At 45.8% G+C, this 26,076-nt stretch overlaps 1 protein-coding gene across 1 annotated transcript; it reads left to right on the top strand.

The window, feature by feature from the left end:
• Nucleotides 1-229: 229 nt before the first annotated feature.
• On the top strand, nucleotides 230-25,819 carry LOC134661817 (intraflagellar transport protein 122 homolog). Its single transcript, XM_063518011.1, has 23 exons — nucleotides 230-432; nucleotides 513-743; nucleotides 1,168-1,378; nucleotides 1,466-1,613; nucleotides 1,852-2,006; nucleotides 2,424-2,621; nucleotides 3,876-4,013; nucleotides 4,708-4,836; nucleotides 5,345-5,509; nucleotides 6,767-6,907; nucleotides 9,611-9,708; nucleotides 12,852-13,005; nucleotides 13,345-13,503; nucleotides 15,212-15,372; nucleotides 15,815-15,943; nucleotides 16,509-16,654; nucleotides 18,855-18,999; nucleotides 19,864-20,064; nucleotides 20,586-20,694; nucleotides 23,045-23,213; nucleotides 24,047-24,228; nucleotides 24,564-24,737; nucleotides 25,697-25,819. Exons 1-23 carry the CDS (start codon nucleotides 371-373, stop codon nucleotides 25,817-25,819), a joined length of 3,528 nt encoding a protein of 1,175 aa, XP_063374081.1. The 5' UTR covers nucleotides 230-370.
• Nucleotides 25,820-26,076: the final 257 nt, after the last annotated feature.

Genomic DNA, 26,076 nt, shown 5'->3' with positions numbered 1-26,076 from the left:
GCGCCTTTTTCTACAGACAAAGTTGTTTGACAGACTATAGGTACCTCGTAAATTTTTTTCATCCGGACTCAAATGTACGATACGGACTGTAGTGTTGAGTTCTCGAACTTCTCGATGCAATGCCCACCGCGAACCACGTTCGACGTGTTACCTCCCTGTCACACTTATGTACGAATTTACAAGTGCGACAGAGAGGCAACACGTCGAACGTGGTTCGCGGTAGGCGCTCAAGTGCGTTGCGTACGTTTTGTTTACATTTTCAGTAGAGTCCGTTGTCAACCAAATTATTACTGAAAATTTTATTAGAATGCATTCATATCGCTCTTATGTCTAAAGTTTTTGATTATTACAGTGTTAACAATAACTAAAAATGAGGACAGTACCGAAATGGGTTAATAAAATTCACGAAGCCGATAAAATAGAATTTTCGAGGTAAAAAGGGTGCTAGTTTACTAAGTAGTTTTTATCTGCAAATAATTATAATATATAAACGAATTTCTGTCAATTTGCAGCGTCCACACGATATGCTATAGTCCAGATGGTACTCAACTGGTAATTGGTGCTGGCGAAAAAGTTATGGTTTACGATCCCCGAGATGGGTCTTTGGTCCAACTGCTTCAGGCCCATAAAGGCGCAGTGCACGCCGTGGCTTACTGTGGCGACGGAAAAAAATTTGCAAGTGGCAGTTCCGATAAAAATGTAATCATATGGACGTCTAAAATGGAAGGGGTGCTCAAATATTCGTGAGTTTTTAAAATATATAATCTAATGATGCTTTACAACATGCCACTAAAGTCAGCTTCTTAACTGACCCCACCCATTGATGTATATCTCAGGACTGGCCTTACGGGCAATATGAAAGGGTCATGAATGGGGCTAGTACAGCGGTGTGACACTGCTACAACGCTATTGGTTGATTAGCTCGCATCACACGCGCGATGGGTCGCAACTAGTTACGTTAAACTGCACGATTGGCTCCAATTCGTGAGTGACACCGACATGGCTGAACTAGTACCATTTTTAGTGCCCGTCCTGATTATACGTCAATGACCCCACCAATCAAATCCCTCTTTGCTTTAATCCTATTGTAAATCATATTTAGTTTAGTATATAGGATTAACATAGTATATAATTTTAAATAATTTGCTTATGTCACTTGTTAAACAGGCACAGTGAAGCAATTCAATGTCTAGCATATAATCCTGTCACATATCATTTGGCGTCCTGTGCACTCTCAGACTTTGCATTCTGGTCAGCGGAAGTTAAAGCAGTGCAGAAGTATCGAGTGACGGGACGCATTACAAGCTGTGCTTGGGCCCCCAACGGGCAGTACTTAGCTGTTGGGCTAGCTGTTGGTGCTGTTTCTATAAGGGATAAAGTAAGATGTGCTTCATCTATTCATCTAACAAATTAATGTTTTACAAAACAAAACTTACATAACTTATTTCTTGTTCCAATGTTATAGGTTGGGGATGAGATAAAAAGGATAACAAGAGAAGCTGCAGTGTGGGCTGTAAACTTTACCAAAACATGTCTTATTGTCTCAGATTGGAATGAAACATTATCCTTTTATAATGTACAGGGACAACAAATTCTTAAAGAAAGGAACATAGGTAAAAATTATAATCTTGTACATTGTGTGTTTTCAGTTAATCACATTTTTTAGAGTTTCACAGTTTTAGTTCACACTTTATTGTGTTGATAAACTACTGGGGAGCCTAATAAGTTCAACATAATACTTAAGTTATTGAAACTTATTTAAGTGTCCCATTGAAAGAAACATATTTAATTGTTGAGTTGGTTCTTCATTCCTCCCTAGAACTGAATTAAATGATGATGAATTGTTAACAGGTATAGCAGCACTATCAGTGTCAATGCTTGGCGAGCTAATACTGGTAGGGGGAGTGGGAGGATGGGCCGTGCTTACATCAGAAGGTGTGCCCATACTCAACACCCCGCAGGAATGGGTGTGGTCCATCACTCCGTCACCATCTCTTGCCACACTTGTAAGTAATGTCTAATTTTAGTTGGGTACTCTGCATAGATAATGCAATCTCTATTGTGTATTTTTAACAACAGTTATGACTGTTAAAATCGGTTAGGACCAATTTTAATTGCTGTATTTCTATGGCATGATAAGCCTAGACATAAAACGCAAACATTTATCAAATATTCACATGTTAAAAAACTTTACCTTTTCATTTTCAGTACCTAAGGTATTTTGGTAATTTGGCCTCAGAATTATGTGGGTTCAATTTCTTATCCTTCAGATTGCACCCAAAGTTATAACATACTTTACACATGTAATTTGCAATGTATGACAGAGCCCAGCAGTGACAGGCATGTACTGTCAGATGTACAATTTTACTCTATATGTTCATACTGATCGGTCGTTAAACCTCTTAATATACAACCATTTACAGGCAGTGGGTTGCCAGGATGGCACTCTATGGTGCTACCAAACAGTGTTCAGCACAGTGCACGGGCTGTACCGCGAGCGGTACGCGTACCGCGAGAACATGACCGACGTGATCATACAGCACCTCACCACCGGCACCAAGGTGCGCATCAAGTGCCACGACAGGGTGCAGAAGATCGCCATTTACAAACATCGCTTGGCGGTAAGTCCTTCGTCTTTCCACTTGTGGATATCCGTGTTTGAAGTGTTTGAACTGATGAAGTTTTCATGATGAATCCTTTTCACAATTAACTAGAACAACTATAGAAGTCTGACTAGATCTCAAAAACAAGTGCGAGTCGGACTCGCCCATGAAGGGTTCCGTATTTAGGGGATTTATGACGTATAAAAAAAAACTACTTACTAGATCTCGTTCAAACCAATTTTCGGTGGAAGTTTGCATGGTAATGTACATCATATATTTTTTTTAGTTTTATCATTCTCTTATTTTAGAAGTTACAGGGGGGGGGGGGGGGTCGACACACATTTTACCACTTTGGAAGTGTCTCTCGCGCAAACTATTCAGTTTAGAAAAAAATGATATTAGAAACCTCAATATCATTTTTGAAGACCTATCTCTCCCCACATCTATCTATCCCCACACGTATGGGTTTGATGAAAAAAAATTTTTTGAGCTTCAGTTCTAAGTATGGGGAACCCCAAAAAAATTTTTTTTTTTTTCTATTTTTGTATGAAAATCTTAATGCGGTTCACAGAATACATCTACGTACCAAGTTTCAACAGTATAGTTCTTATAGTTTCGGAAAAAAGTGGCTGTGACATACGGACGAACAGACAGACGGACAGACAGACATGACGAATCTATAAGGGTTCCGTTTTTTGCCATTTGGCTACGGAACCCTAATGACCTCACGTGTATTCCGCGAGCGACTCAATGGTTAGCGCGCGTTAAGTATTTAGGGATATTAGTCCATCAACGCTTAACATGGCATTTGCAAATAGAGCTGCTCATGAGCCGTGTCAGGAGTCTTATATGGGTCTTTAAAAATTTAAGACATATCACTATTTCACATCTTCTTAAACAAATATACTTAAACCTAGTTCAATCGACAATTAGTTACTGCATACCAATCTGGGGAGGCGCCACTAAAACCAAATTTTTAGAGCTCGAACGAGGCCTGAGATCACTAAATAAATAATATTATAGGACATTCTAACACAGATTGGCTGCGTCCCACAGAACGCAATTGGGGGTCAAGAAGGCTTGTGTTGTGGGTACTCAGACAATAATGTATATAATATACAAATATATAAATACATAGCAAACACCCAAGACAAAGGAACAAATATGTGTGCTCGTAACACAAATATGGCTTTCATTTTATAAAGGCTAACAACAAAGGATAAGATTGTTCAAATTAAGAGATACGAATTTATATTTTGTCATATTACGCAGGTGCAACTGCCGGAGCGGGTCGTCGTGTACGAGCAGGGCGACGTGGAGGGCATGCTGTACCGCGTGAAGGAGAAGCTGCCGCAGAGGACCGAGTGCTCGCTGCTGGTGGCCACCAGCGACGCGCTGTTGCTGTGCCAGGTATGTTGTCATAATGCAGGTGCAACTGCCGGAGCGGGTCGTGGTGTACGAGCAGGGCGACGTGGAGGGCATGCTGTACCGCGTGAAGGAGAAGCTGCCGCAGAGGACCGAGTGCTCGCTGCTGGTGGCCACCAGCGACGCGCTGTTGCTGTGCCAGGTATGCTAGCAATGTTAACATCAGAGCTCGGCGGGGGTGAGCTATTTACCTTATAATTTGACATGTCTTACGTCATATTATAAGGAAAATAGCTCACCCCCGCCGAGCTCTGGTTATCATAATGCAGAGGCAACGCGGGGTGATGTACGAGCTGTTGCTCTGACAGGTGTGTTTTAAAAATAATGGGTTATTTAAAAATGTCTTTACAAAAGCTGCCAACGAGGTTGTGTGAAGAGCATCCTAAAATGTCAACACGTCCATAAACATTTATGCTTTATAAAATAATAAACAAATATTTAAAACTTTTCTTAGGATTAAATAAAATGGTTAATGCTGTACTATACTATACTTTAAAACGAACTTTAAAACGCAATATTACGTGCGTGCTAATATGCTTCGTTCTCACTCAACATCTCGACAAACAATTTCAAATTACACTGCAAGTTGTTTTATTAGGTACTTTATTACCAATAATTAACATTTTACAAATGTTCTTTGATACTCTGATACTTACCTAAGTGTACTAAATGTCTACAGGATACCAAACTATCAATTATTGGAAGGCGGATACCAAAGACATGGACAGTACCATCACCGATTCGTTACGTCAAAGTTACCACCCTGTATTTTGAAGAAGTCTTATTGCTGGGCCTGTTAAATGGACAAGTAAGTTTCACGTTGAACAAATTTCTAATTCCACGACGAAAGGTACCTTACGGCGGTCGGCGCTTAAGTGCCAATAGTAATGGCGTAAGCGCCAACCGCTATAAGGTACCTTTCGTCCTGGAACGTCACATATCCGAGTAAGCTAATTTGTGATTCAAGTTTATAAAGGGTTTTTCAATAAGGGCACAGATGTTGGAATGAAATAAAACAAGCTGTGTGTGAGATATTGATAAAATTCCTTTTTTATTTGTAACGCCCATATATGCCATGAAGTGTGGAATATGACATCATTCAAATCCCGCCTCGGCTTTTTACACTGACACGGATCCGAGAGCCGACTTTGAAGGACCACCACGTACACCGTATAATAGGCGCAATGAGCGCGACGTTGCACTAACGAACACTCAATTTAATAATATTTTTTAGTAGCTTATCTCAGAAAGTCTGTCAAACTGGAAATGTGAATATTGTATCGTGACTTTATAGTAATTGACTGTTTCACGTTTAGATATGGCAAGTGGAGCCGCGCTGTGGAAGTTGCAAGCTGGTGCTGTCGACGCCTGGCAGCGTGCGCTGCCTCGACGTGAGCGCGGCGCGCGCGCGGCTCGCGGTCGTCGACGACGCGTCCGTGGCGCGCGTCTACAGCCTGCCCACCTCCGAGCTGCTGTACACGGTCAGTGTGTGTCGTGGCTCGTGCTCGTGCGCTGTCTCCACGTGACCTACGCCGAACCTGTTTATACTGCGGGTTGCGAACAACTGCATGGCTCGCTTGGTTATAAATATGGTCCCTTTACTTAAAAAGGACAAGTCTTGCATGACAAAAATGCAAGTCCATCGCCGCCAATATTTCGCATCATTTTGAGTCCTGGCCACATATTGAGCCTCTTGGTTGAACCATTAGCTGGGATCTTCGGCAAGAGTGACTAAGATTTCTAATAAAGAGAGAAATAAATGCTGTGAACTGCTTCTTGTAGTTTTGTATCCACACATAATACATATTGAATAATACTTATGTACAAATGCCGCTTGCGAAGGTTCGGAATTAATACGGTGCAATTTTTTTTTATTTGTGCATGTGATTATTTACAAGGACATAATCAATATTTTTTCCATGTTTATTTACGGATAATACGCGTTACTGCTGCAAATGCAAACCTGTTTAAAAATAAATGCGCCCCGCTCCGCTTCCTCTTGTCAGCTAATCGACCTGTACCTATGAATCACACAACAACTTCGTGCAGCTTCACCTTTTGGTAACCATTAAAAGTGATGGTGGCAACCATTTTGCATCTCTTTTAATTTTCTATGCTAGGAAAAGAGATGAAAAGGAAGGAGATAGAACACAAACATAACTCAGGAACAATAACATATTATATTCGAAATAAAGCAGGGCCTCCATTTTCGTAGGCTGGGACACTACCGACTAGCCAATGAGGCCGTATTAGAAATAGAGATTGTGGAGCCGTATAAATTGTGATAATATGTGATTCATGATTCTTCAAATAAGTGATATGCTACGCTATTGTGCCCTGCGACAGTTGTTACCTTTTAAAGACTTTACAAGCTTTTGTTTAACTTACAATCTGTTCTATGTGAATACGAGTTGAAAGATGCCCATCATAGCAAAACAATTTTGCAATATTTGCTTGTCTGCGCTAAAATTTGGCATACTCGTACTTACTGGAATTTTGGTCATCAAGCAGGTCTGAAGGATGAAGATCATTGAATTCAGTTCTGTACCACCAAAGTAATGTGCAACTACAAATATTTATTAATTATATTGTGCTAAAATAGTAAAAATACATAATTGACATAGCGTCGAATTGTTTACATATTTTTCTTACCTTAATTTTGGTTACGTTAGTTACAGTGAGAATATGTATAAGTCTACATTTAACTAGTATTTTGGAAGTTTATTATTGTGTTTCAGGAAGAGAATGTGTCGTCGGTGTCGTGGAACTCTTGGTGCGACGAGCTGCTGTCGCTGTCGGGCGGCGGGCTGCTGGCCGTCAAGGCCGCGCACTTCCCCCCCGCCACGCAGCCGCTGCTCGGCTCCGTGGTCGGCTTCCAGGTAACACAGCGCTGACGTGTCGGCCGTGTCGCTATCCTGTGGCGGGCTGCTGGCCGTCAAGGCCGCGCACTTCCCCCCCGCCACGCAGCCGCTGCTCGGCTCCGTGGTCGGCTTCCAGGTAACACAGCGCTGACGTGTCGGCCGTGTCGCTATCCTGTGGCGGGCTGCTGGCCGTCAAGGCCGCGCACTTCCCCCCCGCCACGCAGCCGCTGCTCGGCTCCGTGGTCGGCTTCCAGGTAACACAGCGCTGACGTGTCGGCCGTGTCGCTATCCTGTGGCGGGCTGCTGGCCGTCAAGGCCGCGCACTTCCCCCCCGCCACGCAGCCGCTGCTCGGCTCCGTGGTCGGCTTCCAGGTAACACAGCGCTGACGTGTCGGCCGTGTCGCTATCCTGTGGCGGGCTGCTGGCCGTCAAGGCCGCGCACTTCCCCCCCGCCACGCAGCCGCTGCTCGGCTCCGTGGTCGGCTTCCAGGTAACACAGCGCTGACGTGTCGGCCGTGTCGCTATCCTGTGGCGGGCTGCTGGCCGTCAAGGCCGCGCACTTCCCCCCCGCCACGCAGCCGCTGCTCGGCTCCGTGGTCGGCTTCCAGGTAACACAGCGCTGACGTGTCGGCCGTGTCGCTATCCTGTGGCGGGCTGCTGGCCGTCAAGGCCGCGCACTTCCCCCCCGCCACGCAGCCGCTGCTCGGCTCCGTGGTCGGCTTCCAGGTAACACAGCGCTGACGTGTCGGCCGTGTCGCTATCCTGTGGCGGGCTGCTGGCCGTCAAGGCCGCGCACTTCCCCCCCGCCACGCAGCCGCTGCTCGGCTCCGTGGTCGGCTTCCAGGTAACACAGCGCTGACGTGTCGGCCGTGTCGCTATCCTGTGGCGGGCTGCTGGCCGTCAAGGCCGCGCACTTCCCCCCCGCCACGCAGCCGCTGCTCGGCTCCGTGGTTGGCTTCCAGGTAACACAGCGCTGACGTGTCGGCCGTGTCGCTATCCTGTGGCGGGCTGCTGGCCGTCAAGGCCGCGCACTTCCCCCCCGCCACGCAGCCGCTGCTCGGCTCCGTGGTTGGCTTCCAGGTAACACAGCGCTGACGTGTCGGCCGTGTCGCTATCCTGTGGCGGGCTGCTGGCCGTCAAGGCCGCGCACTTCCCCCCCGCCACGCAGCCGCTGCTCGGCTCCGTGGTCGGCTTCCAGGTAACACAGCGCTGACGTGTCGGCCGTGTCGCTATCCTGTGGCGGGCTGCTGACCGTCAAGGCCGCGCACTTCCCCCCCGCCACGCAGCCGCTGCTCGGCTCCGTGGTCGGCTTCCAGGTAACACAGCGCTGACGTGTCGGCCGTGTCGCTATCCTGTGGCGGGCTGCTGGCCGTCAAGGCCGCGCACTTCCCCCCCGCCACGCAGCCGCTGCTCGGTTCCGTGGTCGGCTTCCAGGTAACACAGCGCTGACGTGTCGGCCGTGTCGCTATCCTGTGGCGGGCTGCTGGCCGTCAAGGCCGCGCACTTCCCCCCCGCCACGCAGCCGCTGCTCGGCTCCGTGGTCGGCTTCCAGGTAACACAGCGCTGACGTGTCGGCCGTGTCGCTATCCTGTGGCGGGCTGCTGACCGTCAAGGCCGCGCACTTCCCCCCCGCCACGCAGCCGCTGCTCGGCTCCGTGGTCGGCTTCCAGGTAACACAGCGCTGACGTGTCGGCCGTGTCGCTATCCTGTGGCGGGCTGCTGGCCGTCAAGGCCGCGCACTTCCCCCCCGCCACGCAGCCGCTGCTCGGTTCCGTGGTCGGCTTCCAGGTAACACAGCGCTGACGTGTCGGCCGTGTCGCTATCCTGTGGCGGGCTGCTGGCCGTCAAGGCCGCGCACTTCCCCCCCGCCACGCAGCCGCTGCTCGGCTCCGTGGTCGGCTTCCAGGTAACACAGCGCTGACGTGTCGGCCGTGTCGCTATCCTGTGGCGGGCTGCTGGCCGTCAAGGCCGCGCACTTCCCCCCCGCCACGCAGCCGCTGCTCGGCTCCGTGGTCGGCTTCCAGGTAACACAGCGCTGACGTGTCGGCCGTGTCGCTATCCTGTGGCGGGCTGCTGGCCGTCAAGGCCGCGCACTTCCCCCCCGCCACGCAGCCGCTGCTCGGCTCCGTGGTCGGCTTCCAGGTAACACAGCGCTGACGTGTCGGCCGTGTCGCTATCCTGTGGCGGGCTGCTGGCCGTCAAGGCCGCGCACTTCCCCCCCGCCACGCAGCCGCTGCTCGGCTCCGTGGTCGGCTTCCAGGTAACACAGCGCTGACGTGTCGGCCGTGTCGCTATCCTGTGGCGGGCTGCTGGCCGTCAAGGCCGCGCACTTCCCCCCCGCCACGCAGCCGCTGCTCGGCTCCGTGGTTGGCTTCCAGGTAACACAGCGCTGACGTGTCGGCCGTGTCGCTATCCTGTGCTGTGGCGGGCTGCTGGCGGAGAACTGTTATTTGGCAACCATTCGAGTTCTGTCCCTGAACCTGACGTCTCTTTGAACGCTCATAATTCCCTGAGAGTTTAGAACTATTGACACCACGTGAAATCGGCAAACTGATTAACTTTAAATTAGGCTGGCTTAAATATGCGATATTTCCTTTCAATCAAATTTTAACGAACTATTACGGGCTTGTGCCACCGGCCCTACATAAGTGTCGCGTAGGTGATCAATATTCTGTAACTATTTAAATTATTTAAATTTAAACATGTTATTTGTCTTTGCAGGGTGGTCGAGTGTTCTGCCTCCAGTCAAACTCGATGCAAACAATTAACGTGCCTCTGTCGCACGCTGTTCATCAGTACGTGCAGCAGAAAATGTTCAAGTAAATTTCATATCATTCTTCGTAATTTTCTAGATGACGGGTCACTGTGAAAACAGGTTATAAACGAAACGAAAACGCTACAAACGCATCTCATAGTATTTGAAACATTAACCACAGTCATATATTTTACCTGCTCCATCCTAATAAAAATAGCTTCTCTTTTTCTCTCGAGAACAGCCGGGCTAGCACATGATTGGCGCGACAGTATCTCGCGGCGAGATAGACTACCCGTCCCTCTTTTATTTACACAGTAAAAAAAAGACGGGTAGTCTATATCGCCGCGAGATACTGTCGTGCAAATCATGTGCTATCCCGGCTGTGCTTGGCGCGACAATCATGTGCTAGGGGTGCTGTAAAAAATATGTATAAGTAGATGATTACACAATATTAGGAGGTCCTTTAAGTATTACAAATTACACTCACACAATGACAAGTGACATAAATTACGTTCAATCCGTTCCTGCCAGCTCTCCTGAAATCATCTATACGTCATGTATAGTTAATTAAATTTTTAGTACCAGTCATGACAACAACCATTTTCAAAAAGTTGTTTTTTGGAAGGCTACGCTACGCAATCATACATCCTTTTTTTGATGTCACAATTTTATTGTATACAATTCTTTTGTGGTAATATCGCAAAATTTGGGAAACGTTTTCTTCGTGTAAAGAGTACCTACTACCTACTTGCCAGTAAAATAAATTTGGCGAAGGCCATACATAGAATTTGGTCAGGCTATACTTAAAGCTAAGCCATATTTGCAAGTGTGAATTGCGGCCGCGGGCCTGGCTGAAAGAGATAGAGATAATGGGACAACTTTCTAAGTTCTCTTCCTAGTGTAATGTGGTAAATGTCCACTTTTAGTGTTTAGCAGTAACGCTTTGGTTTACTGCGACATAAACGCATATTGCTTGTGTCAGCGCAACCTAACGTGTATAAAACAATAGGCATTTAGAGAATAAACGTTCAGAATGTTCTTATACTATCACACATAAGGTGTTTCACTTCCACTAACTCCTCACCCGACTCTGCTCGTCAATATACTTACCATAGAAGAAACTTATAATATCTGATGGCGATCCAGACCAGTGAACCAACAAGGAACTAACACTCAAGAAAGAAGGAAAAATCAAGCAAGAAAAAAAAAAGAAGAACCACTTTTTCAACACCAATCCACGCAGTCAGAACCAACCAGCTTATCAAGAATCAAGAAACAACCTGAGAAGAACCAACCAACATCAAAAAGCGGAAACCGCGTTAAGAAAAGAAATTAAGAAGAGACGAAGAAGGAAGAGAGAAGAGCGTTGTCCAGGGTTATCCCGGCTCGCAAATCAAGAGGTGTCCAGGGTTATCCCGGCCCATTTCAAGAGGAGTCCAGGGTTATCCCGGCCCACTAACATCGTCGTAAGCAGAGCCAGCCATACGAAGCGTGAAGCTCGCCAGGCCACGCCAGCAGCAGCAAGAATGCCGGACGCGAACTCGCACCGGACCGAACGAAGACGAAGCCGAGGACGGCCAGCCACGCAGCAATAGGATGTAAATCCTACATGTAATTTATGATTTTAATTAATTTTCTCTAAAAGCCAGCATTTTTTTTCCAATTCAGTAGCAGTCATATTTAAATCATTCATAATTATTAAAGGTTGTCGCTAAACTCAATTTCGTTTCGAGCATAAATAATTTTCATAAGAAGTCATAATATAATATAAAAATTAAAAGTGTCGAATAGTGTCCTCAATCATGTATGTTGCAATTTGCAGCGCGTGCCATACATTGTGCGCACGTCGACAGAAAACTTAACTAGGCCGCGAGACTTTGCCGCGAGTTAGAATATTTTAATAAGCGATGAATGAAATTTGATACATCGCATAACGATTAAATAATTAACAACTCAATTCAATAAAATTATTTTATTGTTTCTTAGTAATGATTGATACTTTAGCTACGTGTCGGACTGATCACCTGATATACAGCGAAAGTTTGATTTATTACATCATTTTTTTTAATTTTGGAAGTTAAATACTAATGTTTATTTTATAGAAAGCTTACAGTACGGTACAAGTTTGAAAGATTTAAGGAGTTTAGACACATTTATTTATAAAATGTGACCTTATAGCTAGAGCACTAGTCCTTCGTACTTGATCATAGTGTGATATACAGTATCCTCCGTGAAAGTTGTAGGAGACTTATTGTCTTAATGTATTTGTGTCTCTAGGTACAGGCAGAGCCGTACAGCCTGGCCTGATATGCCATTTTATAGAGTTGATAAAGGGTGACCATGCCCTAGGTGTTTATTGAAGAATTGCTATGGATAGCATTGATAGGTGAAGGGTGCGCACAGAGGCGCAACCCAGTTATGTCCTTGATCATAGTCGACCTTATAGGTGTCCGTGAAAGGCTTAACATTTAATACGGCATTAGTTTATTTTATTATCAGAATTATGGGAGATACCGTAACTATAAACAGCGAGAGTGAATATTTTAAAGTTGAATACCAATTGTTTCTAAATGTTTTAAAGTTGAATAGTAAATGTTTTAAAGATGAAGAGTAGGTAAATGTTTTTAAAGAAGGAGATTTATATTTCATGAGAAAAGGAAGTAAATTAATATTTTAACGTTTGAGAGATGACAACATTTTAAGTGATGATATTTTCTTATTAGCACAACGATTTTTTTTCTTTTCCTTAATAGGACTACGACACTTACGACACATAAGAACCTAGCTAAATAAAGATTGCTTGCATTATACCTATATAATTTGTTAATATTTTTTTTTTATTAATTTCAGAAAAAATTGTAAGCAAGTAACATGCGTTTAAATTTTTTCTTCTGCCACCCCGGCGGTGAGAGGAACTTTCGGGGGAGGTGTAATGTGGTAAATGTCCACTTTTAGTGTTTAGCAGTAACGCTTTGGTTTACTGCGACATAAACGCATATTGCTTGTGTCAGCGCAACCTAACGTGTATAAAACAATAGGCATTTAGAGAATAAACGTTCAGAATGTTCTTATACTATCACACATAAGGTGTTTCACTTCCACTAACTCCTCACCCGACTCTGCTCGTCAATATACTTACCATAGAAGAAACTTATAATATTTGACTAGTTAGAGTATACCTAACTAAAGTGTCTTGGCATGTAACAGCGAGGCGTACGCAGTGGCGTGTCTTGGCGTCACGCCACTGGACTGGGAGCGGCTCGGCGAAGCTGCGCTCGAAGAACTGGCGTTCGAGGTCGCCCGCAAGGCCTTCCAGCGCAGCGAGAACCTCATCTTTCTCTCGCTCATCGATCATTTACAGGTAATCAAACAGTTGTAGATTGTAGAGGGAGTGTAAAGCTTAAGAAAATATGCCCCCAAGTTTGATGGCAACATAAGGTAAACGTCAGGGTGCTCGTCATGTCATCTTTATACTTCAGTCGATAGCAATAGCGGTGACAACTGGGTGTCTACTATTGGGCATTAGCATGTCGTTCACCGGGACGTTTACCATACGACGCCACATATTTGGTGGTAACTGAAACATAATAAATGGGGCCGTACAGCGACATCTATATCAACTGTCAAATTTAAGGCCCTATTTTTTAATAGGATTTTATTGACCTTAAAACTTCACTCTGTTACTTATTTCGTGTCGTAGGAGCGGTTCGAGGCGGGCGAGAAACGCGCCGTGGTCTCGGGCGAGGTGCTGGCGTACCGCGGCCACTACGGCGACGCGGCGCGCGCGTTCCGAGGCGCGGGCCGCGACGACCGCGCGCTAGACCTCTACGTTGACCTGCGCATGTTCAACAAGGCCCAGGTATAGTATGGCTCTTCTGAGGTGAACTTTTCGCTTCGTAAGGTTCGAACCACACTAAGTATCAAAATAATATGAGCGCCGTATCGCTTCGGGGCGGTTTATCGTCCTACACTACCAAAACGTAATATTTAGAATATCAGTGACATTAAATTTGAACCTTAATACTATGACGATACCGGTTGTTTTTCAATATGAATGTTGTACTGGCACGTGCTAAGTCGGGAGCAAGCGGTTTTGCGATAATAGAGACAATGGCCTTTGTTTGAAAGATTAAGGTTCGAAGCGAAAAGTTCACCTCAGAAGAGCCGTACTATACACACACGGTCTCAGCTCATTGCCGTTTGGGGCGGGTGAGAAGCTCGCCGTCACTGTCGCGGAAACTAAGCAGCCACAATAGTGTCGCCACAAACAGCTTACACAATAATGTGCGCACGTCAAGTCAAATCAAATGTCAGTACCTACCGGTTATATCATCGGCCCATTTCAATTGTATTCTATATAATTATTTTTTATTTGGCATTTTTATGGTAAATCGTTGATAATAAGGAATATTACGTAAAACTCAGCGTAGAGAGTGCCACCAGCACATACTGAGGGCCTAACGCGAAGCACAAAGTTTTTAATTTCGTTATCTGCCTCTATAGCGGCATAAGTTACTCTATGATTTACAATAATTATGTGCTAGAACATTGAAGTAATACTGCAAAATCTATTGTTGTTTACATCGGTGACATTCGATGAGTGTCAACGTCAATACGTGGTTGCTGGGTAAATGTGTCTAGCTTTTACATTGGGTATGATTAGGTATGAAGTCCAGTTATTACACTTACACTTATCTCGCAGCCACACTTACCCGTATTGACTTTACCACTGAAAATCCGCAACGTCGAAGCCCAAATATAATCTTGTCAGGCTTTAGTTCTGTGGAAGTAAATGCCTGGCTGCGTGTGCATAGACGTGCACGTGCGCGTGCGCTATAATGTTGGAACTGTGTACGCACACGTCGTGCTAACTGTGGGCCTTATCTCATAAGGATCTGTGTCGTCTACGCACACGCATCCCGTGTGCACAGGCGGCCTAGCCAAGGTGACAATCGCTATCGCTTCGCCATCGAATCGCTTTGTGTTTCGGTATCACTCTTCCATATTTTAGTGTGACAGTGCGTTTCGTTCGCTACGGAGCGTTAGCGATTGGCATGTTGGCTACGGGGCCAGGCCTCAATAGGCTACATGACTAATTTTTTTTTATGGTATCAATCGATCGGGTTTGTTTTTAGGATCAAATGTCTATATGGGACCCATTGCATTAAAGTAACACAAAAGTCAGAAATTGTAGTCAAAGTCCGACAGTCGCACTTCACTCGCGAAACGCCCTATACAAAACGGCCAGAGGCCGTGACGTCATCGCCCATCTTGTAGCATGGACAAAACAAGAAAATTGCGTTTTTGTCGGTGAAATATTGCGTTTATGTATATAGTTGCTATACAATAATTTTTTGGATGAAATGTAAGGAACCCTTACTTTTATCGTTTTTGGAAGTTAAAAAAAACTTAAATTTTGAAACTTTTAGGTCCTGTAATTTTGTAATTTTTCAATATTTTATTTTAATATCCACATTATTGTGATAAATTGCTCGTTTGCTATCTATTTTACTAGATTTTGTTATAAAATTCAACATGTGTCATCATCCCTATTGTTCTGTGTGCAGGAGTTCGTGGGCGAGGGCGAGGGCGGCGCGGCGCTGGCGCGGCGGCGCGCCGAGTGGGCGCGGCACGTGAACGAGCCGCGCGCCGCCGCCGAGATGTACCTCGCGGCCGGAGACGTGCGCCGCGCCGCGCAGCTCATGGCCGAGAGCGGCCGCAGGGACATGTACGTTAATATATACTCGAGTGTCATGATGCTCTCTATGACAGTTCCTTCAATACTCTATTCATTGGAATTCACTAAGAAAAATAATTGAAGAAATATGTTTTACCATATTTTCGTTACTTAAGTATTACATTTCCAAATAAATTTAGTGTGATAAATTTCAAAAAAAGTCTACAAACATTTTACGTGACAGCTACTCTATATAAAAATGAACTATCATAGGGACCATCATTGGACGCCTGAGATATGCACTGCTTTTACAGAGTTTTAAGAGGAACACAGAAAAATACTCTATGGAATGTTATGTACTTCATCAACTGAATACCAAGGTCCAAGAAGTGAGCGGTCAAGAAGAAGGAAATGATCAAAAACCCTGAGTCGTGCCAAATACCCAATACAGACCACAGCTTCAATTTAAACTAATTTGACCTATTCGTTGTAGGTTGATAGAGCTAGCACGCAAGTTGGACAAAGGCTCAAGCGACTCCCTGCGATACGTCGCGGAAGCCCTGGCTACGGCTGGTGAGCCCGCAGCCGCGGCCGACGTCTACCAGCGTCTCGGCGACTACAGGCATGTCCACTGCTATTTATATTCTATTGCTAGAGGTTTAGGTGTATTGTAGACTGCCATCCTTGGCATTCATGCCACCGATGAGTACGCTGACTGATGTCATCTGAATTCATGCGACCTTTGGTATTTTTAGGTTATAATAAAAAATTTATATATAGAGATGACATCTGTCACCCAGTATATCGAGGTTGAAAAATACTATAGGTACATAGTAATTTAAGCTGTAAAGTAAGAGATTCTGCGATCCTTGACCTACATACCACTAGGAATCTAAATGCGAGGACCTACACAGATAATGGTTTGAGCCACTTTAATCGCTTTAATCGCTAGGTCCTTAGCGATTAAAGACATACTGGACTGTAACGCGTTACGTTTAGGTGCATCTTGATATCGCCGGAGAGATGACAGTATATGCGTTTTGACTATTTGAGTTTTTGTATCCAATTACGTTTTCTAGAAGTGATCCACCGCCGTATACTCTATGGAATACGCCGCCGACGTTTCTTAGACGGGTTGTAACTTGGATGTGTATCCTGGGTTATGATAACGTGTTGATCTGCGGCAGGAAAGTGGCGCAGCTGGCGGTAGCGGCGGGCGAGTGGCCGCGCGCGTTCGCGCTCGCGCGCGAGCACGCGGAGTGCCGCCGCGACGTGTTCCTGCCGCACGCGCACCGCATGGCGCGCGAGAACAAGTTCGTTGAGGCGCAGAAGGGTACGTGTATAGGTTATAGGTTATAGGTATTCGCGGGCTTGGTTTCCGCAACTCGACGTCATATTATTGCGCCTATTTTGCGTGATGGGTTGGCGGCCTATTCCTGCCAACCCAGCTCTACCAGGAAGCCTAGCAGACCCTTGACGTTGCCGACGACTTCTGGGAGCGACCCCGGTGAGCCGAGGTGTTGTGCCCGGTATTCTGCCACCCCTGGGCATTCGAGAATGACGTGGGCGGCTGTCTCCTCTGCCTCCATGCACGCCCTGCAGAGGGGGCTATCTGTAACACGTAGGGTTAGTAGGTGTTTGTTAAATGAGGCGTGGCCGGTTATGGCCCCAGCTATAAGCCGGAGCTGTGGTCTCTAGCTGTCGCAGCCTCCGTGACAGATTGGGGTTGAGTGTCGGGAGGGCTTCCTTCGCCTGCCTGCAGGTGCCTAGGTTAGACCAGTATTGTTGGTGTTTTACCTTGGTGTTATGACGCAGCATGTTCCGGAGCCAGGCAAATGGCAGAGGTATAATTGGCTCAGGTCCTGCCACCTTCAGTTCCGAGCCACCTCTCGCCAGGATGTCGGCTGCATCGTTACCTCGTGAGTTGCTGTGTCCTTTGATCCACTGCAGAGTTACGCCATTAGTGGTACATACCTCTGACAGAGCTTTGTGGCATTCGTAAATTAGCCCTGAAGTGAGAGTATAACTTTGTAGAGCTTGCAGTACTGATCGACTATCAGAGAGTATGCGGATGGGGTAGTCCAATACTTCCCTTGAGACGATTGCGTGTGCTGCCATTATGATGCCCATACATTCCGCCTGGAAGACTGTGTTATGGGCACCAAGTGGTGTTGAGATGTGTATGTTTAGGTCCTCTGAGAAAACCCCAGCGCCAGTGCCTGACCTTGTCTTTGATCCGTCCGTGAAGATTCTCAGCTCCCTTGGGTTGAGTCCTTCATGGGGTTCTTCATGTAATTGTATTTTGTATTTCTTGTCGAAGACGAACTGCTTGGGTATCCTGTCAGTCACCGCTTCTATGAGCGGTTCCCTACCTATGGCCTCGTAGAGGATTTCGGTGTGTGGCACCCTAGGCGGTCTCCAGAGATTAGATTTTTTAAGACGTACCGCCGCAGCTAGCGCTTCCTGTTGTATAAAGAGGTGCAGCGGCGGCAGGCCCAGTAAGGCTTCCAGGGCCGCGGTTGGTGTTGTCCTCATGCAGCCCGTTGTCGCCATACAGGCCAGCCTCTGGAGTCGTTGTAGTTTAGCCTCAACTGTGGATAGTGAACGGTAAGGGTACGTGTAATCTTACCATTGACAATTTTTCTACTTGTATCTGTTTACCTCTGCTTTTAGTATGGATCAAACCGAAGTCGATGTTCTAACATATGACCTATAGTTACCGATTTCATCTTAGTGAACATAACGAACGTGAACGATCCCTCATACTACTAAAAGTCTAAAATGTCAACCTCGCCATACTCTTTTGTTCACTTTTTACCATGCATCTGAGTTGACTGTGACGTCACAGTGTAATGTTTCATATAAATTCCATATTAGCAAATCGTTTTGACAGTTCTAAAAAAGAAACTGATTTGATTACTAGGAAAATATCCTATTGTGTTTTTAGGGTTCCGTAGCCAAATGGCAAAAAACGGAACCCTTATAGATTCGTCATGTCTGTCTGTCTGTCTGTCCGTCTGTCCGTCTGTCTGTCCGTCCGTATGTCACAGCCACTTTTCTCCAAAACTATAAGAACTATACTGTTGAAACTTGGTAAGTAGATGTATTCTGTGAACCGCATTAAGATTTTCAGACAAAAATAGAAAAAAAATAATAAATTTTTGGGGTTCCCCATACTTCGAACTGAAATTCAAAAATTTTTTTTTCATCAAACCCATACGTGTGGGGTATCTGTTGATAGGTCTTCAAAAATGATATTGAGGTTTCTAATATCATTTTTTTCTAAACTGAATAGTTTGCGCGAGAGACACTTCCAAAGTGGTAAAATGTGTGTCCCCCCCCTGTAACTTCTAAAATAAGAGAATGATAAAACTAAAAAAAATATATGATATACATTACCATGTAAACTTCCACCGAAAATTGGTTTCAACGAGATCTAGTAAGTAGTTTTTTTTTATACGTCATAAATCGCCTAAATGCGGAACCCTTCATGGGCGAGTCCGACTCGCACTTGGCCGCTTTTTTTTGTCCAGCGTACCACATGGGCGGCGAACTGGACACGGCGCGACGGGTGTTCTCCATACTGGTGAACAACGCCGTGGCCGAGGAGCGCTTCGGCGACGCGGGCTACCTGCACCGCCTGCTGGCTGCGCAGTGCCTCGAGACCGCCGGCGCCGCGCACGGCAGGTACACACACGTACAGTAGATACATCGCAGTGAACCGCGCCGTCGCCGAGGAGCGCTTCGGCGACGCGGGCTACCTGCACCACCTGCTGGCTGCGCAGTGCCTCGAGACCGCTGGCGCCGCGCACGGCAGGTACACACACGTACAGTAGATACATCGCAGTGAACCGCGCCGTCGCCGAGGAGCGCTTCGGCGACGCGGGCTACCTGCACCACCTGCTGGCTGCGCAGTGCCTCGAGACCGCCGGCGCCGCGCACGGCAGGTACACACACGTACAGTAGATACATCGCAGTGAACCGCGCCGTCGCCGAGGAGCGCTTCGGCGACGCGGGCTACCTGCACCACCTGCTGGCTGCGCAGTGCCTCGAGACCGCCGGCGCCGCGCACGGCAGGTACACACACGTACAGTAGCTACATCGCAGTGAACCGCGCCGTGGCCGAGGAGTGCTTCGGCGACGCGGGCTACCTGCACCACCTGCTGGCTGCGCAGTGCCTCGAGACCGCCGGCGCCGCGCACGGCAGGTACACACACGTACAGTAGATACATCACAGTGAACCGCGCTGTCGCCAAGGAGCGCTTCGGCGACGCGGGCTACCTGCACCACCTGCTGGCTGCGCAGTGCCTCGAGACCGCCGGCGCCGCGCACGGCAGGTACACGGCAGCTACATCGCAGTGAACCACGCCGTGGCCGAGGAGCGCTTCGGCGACGCAGTAGCCCGTATGACACGTTCTCTTTCTCGCTCATTAGACTATTGCTTAATTAGAATAGAATAGAGTGATATATTGATATGGATAGAGTTGGTCATTTGTACGTTGCGGCGCACTGCGTGATTAACGGAGCCGGTAACGATGATAAACCTGTTGACAGGGAGCGGGAGCGCAGCATGCGCGAGTACTCTCACAACTGGCGGCTGGCGCGCGTGTACCACGCGTACGAGGCGGTGCACCGCTGCGTGCACGAGCCGTTCTCGCTGAGCCAGCCCGACGCGCTGCTCAACGCGGCCCGCATGGTGCTCGCGTTCGTCGCCGACCAGCCACCGCCCGGCGTCTCTATGTTGTATCCGAAATTATAGGTGAACCAGGATCTATTGAGGGTGCGCCATGTTGCGGAATTTCACTGGAACTAATTTTTTCATACTACACTGAATTGTCACCCTATACGTGAGAATAACAGCGCCCTCTTGACAATTATCATATATTACTGGTCAGGCTATAAATCACCTTCCCACATTCATTCTATCACATATATGGACAAAAGCTTATAATGACGACGTTTTATGTATAACATGCGATTCACTTGTACAGTAGCCCTATTAGTTACCTTACTTCGATAATTTGGGAATTTCATCTCTTAATCGTCATGTCATCGACTGCAGTTTCTAGTTTTCCTCCTGACAATTCTAGTTTCTAGCCAGGTACGGAATTACTCTTAAGCTGATACCATACTAGGATATAACTATTTTAATTAAAGATATACACTGCCTGCCATAATTATCATACGAACACAGTAGCCCTATTAATACATATTACTAACTATACACAAAAGTGACTGTTTGATATTTTCCTTAATGGAACCAGCTGTTTATATTTATGTCTCGCTAAGCAAGCGAAGACCCTCAACGCCCATTCGCTCGCTCGGCAAATGTTGGACAAGATCTTGGCTCTGCAAATACCACAAAAATTTCAAGTAAGTTATTTATGCTATTGTTATGAGTGCCTTAGTTTTTTTTATATTTATTTACATTGTTCCTTAAAAGATCTATCTATTGCTGCCCGGTTTTATCTCATACAAATTTACTAATTCTTATCTTTGTTAAACGGTGTTTTGTATACTTTTTTCTAATTCAAAATGGCAAGTCACGGCTCACGATCATTGTTTCATTCCCACCGAAAAAAGGCACCAAAATAAAATAAACCTTTGTTTGTTTGGTTTGCTGCACTTTTTTCTTAATTTTTATCGTACATTGCTTACCTTTTTGCATAAGTAAAAAATATATACCTTAGCTAAGTATTCGAGGTCGACAGCTTTCTTCATACCTCTAACCTAAAACAATATTGATACCTATACATGTTGAGAGTTCAAGCACTGCTAACTCTCGCTCACATGGCGCGCCATCTGTTTGGCGACATGTTGACAGATTATTATTAGGTGATGGGATTTTGAATCGCAGATACCGAAGTAATAGCACAGTTGAATATACCCAGCAAGTGTACGTAGAGCGTTACGTATATTTTTAAGAATGATTGATCCCACCAAAAACATTTTCATGTAAAATGTTGCCAAGACGAAACCATAAGGCTCGCACTGACAAAAAGTTATCAGATCTCTTGTAGAGCCAAGCTTCTAACTCTACAAGCCCTAACTTCACAAACTCTACACCTTAGTCAAAATATGTGGCTTGACCGTTTCGCTACTGTCACATGGACGTAAGGTGAAAAATGTATTCACTATTCATTATTTTTTATAATACAATTGTTCTTGGAGTAACGAAACGGCCAAGCCACATATTTTGACTAAGGTGTAGAGTTTGTGAAGTTAGGGCTTGTAGAGTTAGAAGCTTGGCTCTACAAGAGATCTGATAACTTTTTGTCAGTGCGAGCCTTATGGTTTCGTCTTGGCAACATTTTACATGAAAATGTTTTTGGTGGGATTTCACTTCTTTTTGTAAGTTGCTTCCATCCCCTAATTTAAACGGTTGCACGTGTGATTTAAGGTACTATTAAAAATCCTGAAATACGTACCTCGGGGCATCTTTTATATAATGTGCTTTTTACTGATTCCCCATACAAACTTCAACCCACCTTTTCCCCTAACGCCCTTTTTCACCCCATTTTCACCCTTACGGGGTGATTTTGGGGTTGAAAACTATTCAATGCCATTCCCCATTACAAAAACTATCTACATACCAAATTTCAACTAAATCGGTTCAGCGGTTATTGATTTCCCATACAAAATTCCACCCCCCTTTTTCCCCCCTTAGGGGCAAAAAATTTCAAGTTTTTGAATTATTTTGTTGTTTGTGTACTAATACTATCTTACATACCAAATTTCAGCTTCCTAGGACTTCAGGAAGTACCCTAGAGGTTTTGATGATCAACAGTGAGTGAGTGAGTCTGTGACGAAATTGGGTTTTTTTAGATATGAATAAAATCTTAAGTATAAGAGCTATGCAATTGAATTTTTTTATGTTTAATAAGTCCACTATTGACATCATATCCCGAGAATTTTGTTTATCTGGTATAATCCAAACCCAAGTTATGAGGGTTCAAAAAAACGACGAAGCGCTTCGAGAAAAGGTAGGTAGTGCCCTTGCGCTTCGCTTTGCTCGTCTTGGCGGGGGCACTACCGTGCCCCCAGATTGTTATATTTTGAGAGGTAAAGTTTAAGCAAATAAGTGTTCCGTGAACAAAGTCTTGTGCCCCCTCTAGTCTGACAGCCGAATCAGACGGCGCTGTACTGCGCGCTGTACCGAAGTATGTTTTGTTGTCACTGATTAGTCATGGTTCAACTTTTGACAATCAAAGTAACCTTATGATTTACGGAGCCCTGTACGGCTCTCATCGCTATCGGCATCTCGTTTAGAATCATCTCAAATTCTAAACTCGAAATTTAATTGTCTTATTAGAATTTGCACATCTTACACATTCAATTGATCTTTGGTATTTTTAAAAATGTAGTTATATTTTGCACCGATTTTAAATGATTAAATATTACAGAACGTTATTAGGTACACAAATTGACTAAGCCTCAGGAGAAGCTCACTAAGGCCTGTATTGTGGGTACGCCTAGTCATGCCATACATTCTGTCGTCACTCCGTTAGAACAACTATGAATTAATAGTTATTGAATTCACTTTTAAATATTAAATAGAGAAACTAATAATGACCTTCAAAGTTATTTGTTTAAATTTGAACTTGGATAGCTGTCAATAGAGTAGAATTTACAACGGCCATATATGGAACAACATGCGGTAGGGTGAGTCGAGTGAGTAAGATTGCCTTTGAAACATGACAGCATTACTGCGATTGTTGTGCAGGAGAGCGTAGAGCTGTTGATACTGAAGAGCCGAGCGGGCGGGTCGGCGGACCGGCAGGACGACGACGTGGCGCCGCTGTGCTGGCGCTGCCGCCGCCACGCCGCGCCCACGCCCGCGCCGCGCTGTCTCCACTGCAAACACACACCTGCCTATTCGCTGCCTTCGCATGGTTAGCATTATTTACACCATTTGCAGCCCTAACGCCGTGTCGGAGCGCGTGTTCTGTGGCCCGCAGGCTCGTCTACACAATGCCCCAAGATTGGCGAGTACAGGCATGCCCGATTGTGTAGGGAGCATAAGCGTATGTAAGTGGCCATCATTGCCTGTAATCGTGAACAATCGGTGAATTGTTGGTACACCAAAGAAATGCGTGCCGATGATCTACACAGTCTACACAATCGCCAATAATCGGGCATTTTATTCGCCCATAATGGGTCACTGTGTAGACAAGCCAGAGTACCTTCAACTCGCAGGGGGATTTAAGCCGCTAATACGAGCGTATCCATCGAGTTTCATCCTATGTGATGTCTGTGTTTAGTCACTGTAATCAGTTTATTATTGTCAAATACATGGAATAGAAAGAAACGAAGCAAGCTCGGTTCTCCACACAAACGTAGTTACGCTTTCATATTAAAACGACTAGCTAGATTGTTCTTTTGACATACAAAAGGATAGAGTATATAATTAGTTTATGTAGCTTCAGATACCATAGTCAAAAAATACAGCGAATAAGTTTTTCATACAAAACTTGTTTTTGCTCTATTTCGTTTGTTTTATAAGCTGGAACTGTAACAACGAATTACACCTCATGTCATTGTGAAAAGTTTAATTATACCTAATCCAACCCGTACTTATAAATGAGAACGAAACTCTGTATACATCTAAGGGAAGGTGCTGAAATTCGGCCAAGCTTGCTGCGTCTCTTAAGTCATAATACAATATTTCCTGAATCAGAAAGTTCTCACATCATGCACATGGAATGAATGAACCTTGTGTTTGTAGATGTACTGCCCTTGGTGCAGTTCGTGCCCGCGGAAGGCATATCGTATGAAGAGGCTCTGGAGCTAATAGAGCGCACGTCGCTGCCCGATACCGACGCGCGAGAGGACACGGGCGGCGCCGACGTGCTCCGGATAAACCACGACGTCGACGAGTACGACCCGTTTCTTGACAAGTTCGATGAGGTCAGAACAATCGATTTTTGGAGTTAATTGAATATAGATTACTTTTTATAAACAAAAGAAGGGAGTAAAATAACTGATACAAATTCCATTTTTGTCCGCTGTGCCCCTGCCGGGGGCGCGGTGCGCGCAACTAGGCGGAACGAACAAGTACATAACTTATGCCACATTCGCCAAGCCCTAAGTATAAGTCGGCCGAAAGAGGCATTTTCTCACTCGGACGTTTATTTAGGTACCTCGTCAGAAAATGTCTGTCTTTCCATCCCTCGGCAACAATGTACTATTCTGTGTTATCTGCAAGATCTGCTTCCAAACATCGTACACTTTGTGTGTCGCAGGAAGAAGAGGGCGGGCCGGTGGTGTGCTCCCGCAGTGCACTTGTACGGCTCAGCCCGGCGAGCGTGGTGGTGGTGCGGGCCGGCGCGGGCGCGGGCGCGGGCCTGCCGCCGCCGCTACTCTACCGCAACATGCTGCCTGAGCTACCTGTCATACCGTGCCCGTACTGCGGCTCGGTTAGTTCATACTATTAAGCCCTTGCTACACGGTCGCCGACAAGCCCCCAGACCGCGTGGCCTTGGTCCGTCCCGGACCGTGTAGACAGTTGTTTCCAACAAAATTTGACCAAAACTGACCAAGGTCAGACGGTTAGTAGGCTTGTCGGCGACCGTGTAGCAAAGGCTTTATTGTTTAGAGTTTAGTTAGACCTAGAAGTCATTCGCAAGCCATTTTAAGATCACTTGTCATTCGGCATACTTATGCTTATTAGCGAAACTGTTTACGAACTTGGCATTCTTTCACATTTATGTTTTTGGTGGGATTAGAATATAGAACACTAGCGACCCGCCCCGGCTTCGCACGGGTTAACAACTTATACATAAACCTTCCTCTTGTATCACTCTATCTATTTAAAAAAAACCGCATCAAAATCCGTTGCGTAGTTTTAAGATCTAACTAAGCATACATACAGACAGACAGCGGGAAGCGACTTTGTTTTATACTATGTAGTGATGAATTAGATGGCTGTTGAAAGAAAAGTCGATGATTAAAACTTGTAACAAAAATGTAATTAACGAAAAAGTTAATATTGTGTTCGTATGTTTAGTGATAGAAGAAGCGCTGGTGGCCTAGCGGTAAGAGCGTGCGACTTGCAATCCGGAGGTCGCGGGTTCGAACCCCGGCTCGTACCAATGAGTTTTTCGGAACTTATGTACGAAATATCATTTGATATTTACCAGTCGCTTTTCGGTGAAGGAAAACATCGTGAGGAAATCGGACTAATCCCAATACGGGCCTAGTTTACCCTCTGGGTTGGAAGGTCAGATGGCAGTCGCTTTCGTAAAAACTAGTGCCCACGCCAATAACTGGGATTAGTTGCCAAGCGGACCCCAGGCTCCCATGAGCCGTGGCAAAATGCCGGGACAACGCGAGGAAGATGATGATGTTTAGTGATAGCATAATCATTCGCTTGCAGTTGTTCTACCTAGAGGACTATGAGGTGCTGCTGGTGACGAAGGGCCAGTGCCCGTTCTGCCGGCAGGCCGGCGAGCGCGGCGCGCGCGCGCCCGACTCCGCGCCCTCCACGCCGCCGGCCTAGACTCCTGGCGATAACATGCTGTAAACCTAGCTTCCCCCTCCTACTTGCCCCTAACTTACAGGTATTTCCTATTATTTCATCACTTGCCCAGGCCACTAAATCAGCAACGTACATTATTTTAAATGTTCACAGACAGGTACTATATCAATACCAAGTACTTATATAGTTTGTAGCTTTCTAGTAGAGCCCGAAGGCTTATCCTATTGTCTATTGTTCAGTAAAACCGCACGTGCTACTTGCCTGCAAAAAAGGGTCCT

This window comes from Cydia amplana, chromosome Z (assembly GCF_948474715.1).
Source record: "Cydia amplana chromosome Z, ilCydAmpl1.1, whole genome shotgun sequence".
In the NCBI taxonomy this organism is placed as follows: Eukaryota; Metazoa; Arthropoda; class Insecta; order Lepidoptera; family Tortricidae; genus Cydia; species Cydia amplana.
This window is presented reverse-complemented; position numbering and strand designations above follow the sequence as displayed.